This window comes from Octopus bimaculoides, chromosome 9, assembly GCF_001194135.2.
Source record: "Octopus bimaculoides isolate UCB-OBI-ISO-001 chromosome 9, ASM119413v2, whole genome shotgun sequence".
In the NCBI taxonomy this organism is placed as follows: domain Eukaryota; kingdom Metazoa; phylum Mollusca; class Cephalopoda; order Octopoda; family Octopodidae; genus Octopus; species Octopus bimaculoides.
Window position 1 is genome coordinate 76,303,457 of NC_068989.1, and position 10,331 is coordinate 76,313,787.

A 10,331-nucleotide genomic window follows, 5' to 3' on the forward strand; every position below is an offset into this window, starting at 1 on the left:
ATATATATATATATATATATATATATATATATATATGACATTTCAGTATGATATTTTGTAATTTTGCATATATTTATAATTTATTCTATTTCATTTTATTTCTACAGTTCGTCATGGACGTAATTTAATATGGGCTGGTCGACCTTTAAATCACGACCGAGCTTCCATAGTTGGTATTGAAGGTGACCCAGATAAATGGGTCCTTGACAAGAAAATGACTGTTAGGCAGATAAGTTCTCCGTCGCGTATGTGGCACTTCCGGAGTTTGGCATACTCTTATTCGACGAAGTACTTATACTGGAGTGAATCAGGACTAAAACGAATACAAGGTCTCGTTCTCGATGGATATAAGAAAGAGACAGATAACATCTTTACTGGAACATCTGCTGAAGTTGACGGCTTAGCTGTTGACTGGATTTCGGGCAATCTCTATTGGACTGACGCTATATATAACTGGATTATGATGGTGCCGCTGCGGCCGAACCAAAAACGATTCAAGATTATAACTAAAGTAGGACTTGATAAGCCCCATGGGATTGCTGTATTACCGCAAAAAGGGTGAGTATATTTCAATTATTTCTGATTTAGGATCATCGGATTATAAATTCACTAGATACTGCATTCAATATATGAAAAGTTCATATAATCATACACACATATATGAATGAGAATGCATGCATATGTATGTAAAAGTATAATGATATGTGAAGAAATTTATATACAGGATTCGTCCAAAGGAAAATTCTCACTGGTGATGGACGGATCATTAATTTTGTATATAGTCTACTTCTCCCGTTTGTTTAACCTCACGTATATTTAAGATGCAGATGAATTTAAAAGAAGTGCACATTTGAAAGTGTTCCCATGCCTTGAATGTCTGGCATGGTCTGACTCGAAGAATGAAACTTTGATTGTTGAGCTCACGTTGACATGGGTGGGCATTAGGGTGTGAGCCCCAAACAAGAAAAACTCAAAATATTGTGGGATGGATAAAGATGGCGGTTTACTGCGCTTCGAGTAGAGGTGACGTATTATGACTTAGTAGCTAGATTCGCTGTGCCCCACCTCGCTGCCATCAAACATAAGTTATTCCTAGATTGAAGTAGGAATTCTCAAAAAGGACATGTCATAAACTAGAGAGTAACGAACAAATTATTAGTAAGCAAATAATAAATAAATAAATAACTGTTGCATGGTTGGAGAGGTTCCAGTTGTGTCCGATTTGGTGTCGTAGTTATATATAATAGAAGTTTCTATGCCCTTTCGTACTGCTGGAGCAACCCATACTTTCAGTCGGTGCTGAAATCGTTATGATGTATGGTTGACAGCTGATGAAGGAAGTATCCTGCAGTGCCAACTGTATATAATACATGAGTGTGTGTCTGTGTGTGTATGTGTTTGTGTGTGTAACTGCGTATGTGTGTGCGTGTGCATAAACGATGGATAGTGTGATCTGAGGCACATTACATCAAGAAACATGACAGTGTGGTCATGCCTGGAACACCTTGAAACAAACCTGCTCATTAAGGCTGACACAAGACTAAACAGCAACAAGTACCACAATTAACCCCCCCACCACTACCACCAGCGTCAGCACCACAAATACTACCACTATCACAACAACAACAACAGCACCAACAACATTAGTACAGTATACTATTAATAAACACTCTGGTGTTCAGATCCATAAGGCGCACCTTGGGCAGTGTCTTCTACTATAGCTTCGGACCGACAGACGCTTGCTAAGTAAATTTCTTGTAAGGAAACCGTGTGGAAACTCACGCACGCGCACGCGCACACACGCGCACACACACACACACAAAGGACAGACTTCCGCACAATTTCCGTCTATCAATTTCACTCTGAAACATACGTCAACCGGAACTATAATGAAAAAGACTCTTGCCCTAATTGCATGTTGTGGGACTGAACCCAAAACCACATGGTTACCACACACCCAAAAGATGTTTTGTCTGCTTGCCATGCTGAAAAAGCACTGCAAACAAATGAAGAAGGAAAAGCAATTCTCTCGTCAGAGAGAAAAAAAAGAGAAGAAAACATTTTGATATTGTAGTTTCTACTGATTTAAATTTCTTTCAATACTCTATTTCATAAAAAGTGAGATAAATCGCAGTATATGCACTTTTAGTGCAGGACGCATCTCATATACAGGTCTCTGACAGAAGAATTTCATACTAAATATGCCAGCATTTGGTGTAAGCGGATGCCTGTTGCGGATGAGGCGTGCAAATCACCGAAATTACGTGATACAACAGTTCTACCACTGTTGCAAGACATTTCTAATCTGCTACAGATACCCCTGCTTATGCTCTAGGCGTCTAAACGAAAGACTTCTCAATGTGAACATTAGAGTCTTACGGTGCTCATGTGATAACTCCACGTAAAGTTGATTATAAAGGTTATTATTCGGTAATGATACTGCCTGCATCACAATTATCTATAAACCTAGAGAGCCTTATAGATAATATAAATAGCTGGCAAAAAGAAAAGCCTCGATTAACTGAGATTACCAGGTTATTAATAAATTAAACTCCTTGTATGACAGATTATAAATCTAAAGAACTTGAAAATCAAGGGAGAAATCTCTAATACCAAGGAATTTTAATTTGAAAATTAAATACAATGCAGATAAAGAAGATCTTTATCAGAAATAGTACATTTCTAAATTTCTCAGAGAAATTTATGCAGTAGTAATACGTTGAAGAAGTGATACTATTGTTTAGACCCAGGAAGCTGCACCGCTAAACATATAATAATTCACTAGAATTATCATACGTTTACAAGAGCTTGACAGGCATCTTCGACTAGCAAATCATGCTACTCCAGAGTGATGACTAGCAAAGACTCATGTCTCTGGATGCAGGCTTAGCTGGGTGGAGGTGCTTGTCGCTCCCTTGTAAACATAAGGACACAGAAAATGTGTCAAGGCCGACAGGAAGCGGTGCAGCTTCCTAGGTCTAAACAACAGTAGTATTATTCCCTTCATGGGACTGTCACATTAATTTAACAGCATATAACTACTTCAAAGAAGATCTTGTTTTTAAAACCAACCAGTGAAAGCAACACACGGTTCCATCTTTTTAGATCCCAGGAAAATATATTCTTGGGAATAGTTGGGCAGCTTGCAAAACACAGAAATGTGCATATCATATATAGAACAGAGAGAGAGAATGTATGTGTGTGTTGACGCTGATTAAGACGAACATCAGCAACATAGCTGAGAGAAAACATTTCAGGAAAGCGTTCTGCACGTTAGAAACATATAGGATAGGATCCCATGTATGTAATACAGTGTGTAGAACAACAAAAATTAGATGTAGAAATTACATGTTCTGTCTCCACCAGTTTAGGATCTTTTGTTATAGACATTATTAGTTTTATTCTAATGAAGAGTCTTATCCTAAAGAAATTTTAGCGGATCTCTAATGGCGACTTTTCCATTGCAATTCGTCAGTTTTCGTATCTTTCTAATTAAAGTCATTGTACTTTCTGACTATATTTGTTAATTTAACTGTATACTGGTACACTGTTCTACATATTGTTATTAAGTTCAATCAAACTTGATTGACCAGGCAAGACCCACGATCAATGGCATTTCAAAAGTGACCTTGTGTCTTTTTAAAGATGTAACCGTGACTACGCTATATATATATATGTCCACACCCTTCATCTGTCGTACACGATACTTGTTGTAAATGCTGCAGACAGCAGTGTTTCTTCCACTGCCAGAAAACAGATTTTACTCTCCCCTAAATATATACATAACACTATTTTGCTCTCTGTACGAAAAGATGATTAGCATGTTTTTTTTTTGTTCCAGTAATTTGACTGCGGTCACGCTGGAGCACCGTTTTTGGTCGAAGAAATCGACCTTAGGACTTATTCTTTGTAAGCCTAGTACTTATTCTATCGGGCTCTAATGCCGAACCGCTAAGTTACGGGTCGTAAACACACCAACATCGGTTGTGAAGTGATGATGTTGGGAGGAAAAACAGACAGACAGACACACACACACACACACACACACACACACACATATATATATATATTTATACGACGGGCTTCTTTCAGTTTCCGTCTGCCAAATCCACTCACAAGGCTTTGGTTGGCCCGAGGCTATAGTAGAACACAGATACAGGGGAAACAGTCAAATCATTGATGGAGATGCTACTAATCTAGTTTATAATTTTCCGCTTTCCACAACCACAACATTTATCCTGAGGAAACTCCAACCCTACATCCTTTGAGAATGTTGTAACTAAGTCAAGACTCTTTTTCATCTCATGCATATTCTTTGCATGAAGTTTTAAGTCATCCACAAAGAAACAGTTTGTAAATTTGATATTTTTGTTTCCTTGTGAACCAGTGAGATATCCTTCAAACTTCCTTAACACGAATGACAAGGGTTTACAGAAAATATAAATAGCATCAGAGAGGCTGTCTCCTTGGAATATGTCTTTGCGATATTGTATTCTATCGGTGATAATACAGTCACTCGTTGTGTTTAATTTCAAGATGGTGGCCCACAATGAAGCCAGGTCAGCTATAGCTTTGATTATTCTCACTGGAACTTTAGCAAGCTGAAGGGCTTCTAGCATCCATGAGTGGGGAACAGAGTCAAAGGCTTTCTTGAAGTCTAGCCACATTGAAACTAGGTTCCTCCTATGCTTTCGCACTGTTTTGTTGATTAACAATTGCTCAGCACTTCCCCAGACTCCCTTCTTCCCAGCTGCTTGTTCTGCTGTGATAATGTGATTGGTTTCACAATGGTCCTGGAGGAAGGGGTTTAAACATCTTCTACATTAAGTTCTGGCATGCAACTGGCGGTAGGTTTTTTCCCATGTGGGTCGTTCTGCATTTGGAGATCAATTTTATCTCTGCCAGAGCTAACTAGTGTGGTATGCTACTGTTCCCAATGAAAGCTTGCTAGTACAGATTGATAAGGTATGGTCGGTAGAATGTTAGCTTCTTGTACCAATATCCAACAACCAAGTCTCTTCCATCTGCTTTTCCGTCCTGGAGTTTCTAGATCACAATTGCAAGAGTTTCACAATCAATGTTGTATGTCTTGAATGTAACACGGGAGCTATAACTTTTTCGGATTTCTTCCAGCCACAGAGCGTCTTGGTTCGATTCCTTCTCTTTACTCCAGATTTTCCTTCAGAAGGAATCTAAGTCTTCTCGTGAAGGAGCTTCCATGATGTTTATTGCTCCTCCTCTCATGTCTCTGTATACTGCTGCCTGGTTGCGGTTAATTTTTTTTGTTTATTGTTCTTCGCTTGATTATTTTCTTTTGATGTCGGAGTTTTTCACTGACAGCTTTTAGCTTCTGCTTGAGGATAATCAATTTGCAAGTGAGTGTCCTCTTTTTGCTGTCTCCAAGCATCAGTTCTATCTCCTTCTATACTTTCTGTTGGTGGGTCGTATAGTGATTTGCTTGTTTGCATGCAATAAGCATCATTACTGATTGATGGTCTTCCGTAAACCAGTTATCTTTTTCTCGGTCTTCAGAACCCATGATGGTACTTTCTTTGTTATTCCGGTTTTGTTTACTTTTTGAATATCATTCATGTACTGTTTTACAGTAGTAGCCTGAGCATATTTTTGTTGGGACTCCGTCGCTTACGGCGTCGAGGGTTCCAGTTGATCCGATCAACGGAACAGCCTACTCGTGACATTAACGTGCAAGTGGCTGAGCACTCCACAGACACGTGTACCCTTAACATAGTTCTCGGGGATATTCAGTGTGACAGTGTGACAAGGCTGACCCTTTGAATTACAGGCACAACAGACACAGGAAGTAAGAGTGAGAGAAAGTTGTGGTGAAAGAGTACAGCAGGGTTCACCACCATCCCCTGCCGGAGCCTCGTGGAGCTTTAATTGTTTTCGCTCAATAAACACTCACAGCGCCCGGTCTGGGAATCGAAACTGCGATTCTATGACCGCGAGTCCGCTGCCCTAACCACTGGGCCATTGTGCCTCCAGCCTGAGCATATAGACAGGTGTTAATCTTCCAGAATGTGGGTTCATCACACTGTTGTAAATACTCATCACTAATTTCGTTAACAGCTTTTAATACCGTATCTGGTGGTGTTTTACTTACTTTGGGAGATAATACTCTCTCCTCGTAAGAGTCCTTCAAAGTCAAAGTTACAGTTACTAATTTTCTTTCTATGTATGTATGGATGTATGTATGTATGTATGTATGCACGTACGGATATAACATCGGAAGTGTTTATCGTAAGACAAGTATTTCAGAAACGTTCGATTCCTCTTAAGTGTATCACTCATTAAGAAATTGTGTACATAAGAACATTCTATGTTAAGCTGTCTACCTAGTTTTAAAGACCACTCTGTTGCTATGTAATCTTACGTCGTTAATATTAGTGTAGACTCTTGGGCGGCGAGCTGGTAGAATCGTTAGCGAGAGTCTTCCGACGCATTACGTTTAAGGCGGCGAGTTCGCAGGTCAACTTTGCTTTTCATCCTTTCGGAATCGTTCAGCACTGAGATGGATGTAATCAACTTATCCCCGCCCCCACCCGAAATTGCTGGCCTGATGCAAAAATTTGAAACCGATATTATTGTAGAATCCAAGTCGGTCCATTGATGAGCTACTGGAATTGGTATGAACGTCTCATAAAATGCCTCGTCGTATTTTATTTAGGTCACCTTCGGTTCTGAGTCCCAATCCCCGTAGGGTCGACGTTTTTCTCCATTTTCCCCCTAAATAACTGGCTTGTCTTCTACGACAGAAATCTATATCATATACAAATCATTAGATTGTCGGATAATACCTTTTGTTACTTTAGCCTAATGTTACACTTTACCAAGCAAATCTATAAAGAAATGCGTTTCAACCTTGACCACTCAATTTTTTGTATGTATATCACGGTTTATAGCATCCACTGTTTAAGTAGTCTTTTAGGGGAAATTTGGCTGATATTTCTTGCAGGCCGAACGTTTAGCTCTAGCACTTAACGCTCTGTGTATACCGTGTCAATGTTAACCTCTTTCATTCCAGTGCCGATAAAATAAAGTACCTTTCATATACTGAGGTCAATGTAGATGACTATATCCACTCATAAAATATATAACCTGGTGCCAGTGTTACAAAGAAAGCGTTATTAATTTCAATGCTTAGTAATATTATTATATACTGTATTTTTCATCTCATGTGTCTTGGCAAAACTATATCTGTCGCATTTGTTTAGTTGGTTAAATGTTATACTCAACACTAAGGTAGGGCTGTGGCCCGTCATTCCAGACGTTCTCTTCTGTTTCTTTCTTTAGGCAGGGCCACCAACCATCGGCAGCCTACCAAACCTGTCACCACTTCACTATGTTTTTATTAGTTGAGTTGACTACAGCAACGTCAAATGAAAAGATTTGCTCAAGAAGTCAACGCATCGCCCAATCAAAGAATCGAATCGACAATCTTCTGATCATGAATCCAACAGACTCAACCACTAAATCACGCGCTTCGTTTGCTTTCCCGCAACTGCAATATTTATGTTTGGCAATTGTTATCTCGTGCTTATAATCAAATGATTTTCTCCTCTAAAGATTCTTTCCGTTCTATATAATAGATATAGGGTATTTTGTTTTGTAGGTCATCTATATTGGAACTTAACAAGACAGTATTACCTTCTAATGTTTACTCAACTTATTTTCATCGTTTGCGCTTCATTTACTTCTTTGCCTGTAAGGTTAAATGAGCTAGAGACTAGACTACAGCATTCCTTGACTGATTCTTCAATGTAAGATTCTAATGTTCCTCCGCCATTCAGTTTTTAATATAGAGCTGCTTGAAGGCGGCGAGCTGGCAGAAACGTGAGCACGCCGGGCGAAATGCTTCGCGGTAATATTAGTGTTTGGGTGTCAATCTGAGGACTGTGCAATCTGAGGACATGTACTGAGAGTGATAAAAATCAAACATCCAGTCAACTTCAAGGTGTTTTGAGTGATCACAAGTGATGGCGACGTTATGCCACCATTCATCTTCTCACACGGCCTCAAACTCAACACGGAGGCCTACATCAAGTGACTAGAGGAGGTAGTGCTGTCCTCAGTCAAGAGGTTGGCTGCTGAAAGTGCCTATGTTTGGCAACAGGACTCTGCACCATGCCAAACAAGCAGGAGAACCCAGTCATGTAGGTGTTGTCTAAACACCCTAGTCGCATTTATATGTATGTATATATATATATGTGTGTGTGTGTGTGTGTGTGTGTGTGTTATAATGTGTTACATATATATATATGTTGTCGGAATGACGATGATGGGTCATATTTTTACTTTCCGTCTTAATTTTGTGATCCTTCCTGTAAGTGGTTGGATATGCCGTCTTTTGAACCTGTTATTCCTTGGAAATGCACACACACACACGCGGTGAGGGAATGTATGCACCTATATAGTATATGTGTGTATATGTATATGTATAGTATATGTATCTGTTTATTTATGCATGTATACATATGAATGTAAAAACGTATCATTTTAGTGAAGACATAGAGAAGATCGTTTAATCTTTCTTTTACGATCGCTACGTAATTACTTCCGCCAAGGAAGAAGGTTATGTTTTCATCGGCGTTTGTTTGTCCGTCTCTGTGCAAAATAGCTGAAAAAGTTTTGAACAGTATTTGATGAAACTTGCAGGAAATGGTGGTCATGGCACTAGGAACAGATGATAAAATTTTGGTAGTGATCCGAGAATTTTTATAGATTCCTGAATGATTTTTCATTTGTTATATTTACTTTACATAAAGTATTACAATGTTACGTTCTTTGATTATCTCCCTTGAAAACACGTTCATCGTTTCTACGTAACTTATGGTGGCGTTGCTGTTTCCAAAGTTTATTTTCGTTTCTCTATTAGTAATTTTACTCGCGTATCTATCTTAAAATGAGCTGCTTGGCGGAGGTCTGCGGAGGATGACAGTACAAGCCTTGACTATTGGGATTGATTCAAAAAGCTTAGGCTTTGCTCCCTCTACAGCCGCTGAGAGCTCCGTATCATCTGTATGATATGGAAAATATTCCATCAACATTGCCCATCTTTAAAATTCGTCCGAGGCTTGGATTTCTCTTTTTAAAAGGGCTTTTTAAAAATCATATGGCTGTGTTATTTTTTTTTTTTACTCTCGCCAAGGAAGTTATGTTTTTGCCGGTTTGGGAAATTGGGCAATTTTCAACATGCGTGTATATGGGTGAAAAACGAGCTGTTTGGCGGAGGTCTGCGCTCTCCGAGTGCTTTTCTAGTTTTGACATTGAAATGTTATATAGTGAATAGTAGATTGCGACGCAGTTGTTGATACATACGTATCGCTTTGTATTAATGACCACGTCGATTCTAATACTCATATATATGCAGAAAAGTATTTGTTTCGTTGATGTTCAGCCTTGATGTCATATCAGATATTTTGTTTAAATTTCCTGCAACTCATCCTCGTGCTGTAAAGCTATATACCCATATCACTACATCTCTTGTTTAAACATTATCTGCTCAAAAGACAGCTGACGGTCCTGTTTTCAACTTGATAAATGACGGAATACCCCGGGTAACTGTAGTTACAAGATTAGTACTTTTTAATTTTAAGATTAAGCTTATCACTACTTAGATATTTTTGTTAATGCTTTAGTTCAATGGTTCTTCTTAGGTCCTTTTCTCTTGCATTCCCCAAAGACAGTTTCTATCTGGGTATAATATATTTAACGCGCGATTCGTTAGTTTAACCAAGGAATTACTCCTTAGATATATACAACACACTTGAGGACTTTAGTGGCGAGCATGATCTCACTGCTGTCTTCATAATATTTATTGTTAACCTCGCTGGTCATTGTCAAGGAGGGTACAACAATGACGAGACATGAGCTGTCAAGTTTTCTCAAGTTTTTACGTGGTAGCTTGGCATCCTCATGAATCATTTTGCGTGTAAAACTTTGTCTTAATATCAATGACAACTTTATGTTTTGTTCAATTAAAACTGGTGACAATGTTATGCTTTGTTTAATATATACATAACTAATGACTACATACATACATACATACATACATACATATATATATATATATAATATATATATATATATGTATATGTGTGTGTGTATGTGTGTGTGTGTATGTGTGTATACGTATATATACATATATGTGTATCTTTGTATGTATGTATGCATGTATGTATATACATATATACATACGTATACGTATGTATAAATATATATACATATACATAAATATATATATAAATATGTACATGTACACGCACACACCCATGCACACACATACACACATGCATACACAGATATATATA

At 38.4% G+C, this 10,331-nt stretch overlaps 1 protein-coding gene across 1 annotated transcript in view; it reads left to right on the plus strand.

The window, feature by feature from the left end:
• Positions 1–10,331, plus strand: part of LOC106868258 (low-density lipoprotein receptor-related protein 5) — a 91,783-nt gene that overhangs the window by 17,475 nt on the left and 63,977 nt on the right. The window contains exon 2 of the mRNA XM_014913433.2: positions 108–558. Within this exon, the coding sequence (XP_014768919.1) occupies positions 108–558 (451 nt within the window). The remainder of the gene's footprint in view (positions 1–107; positions 559–10,331) is intronic.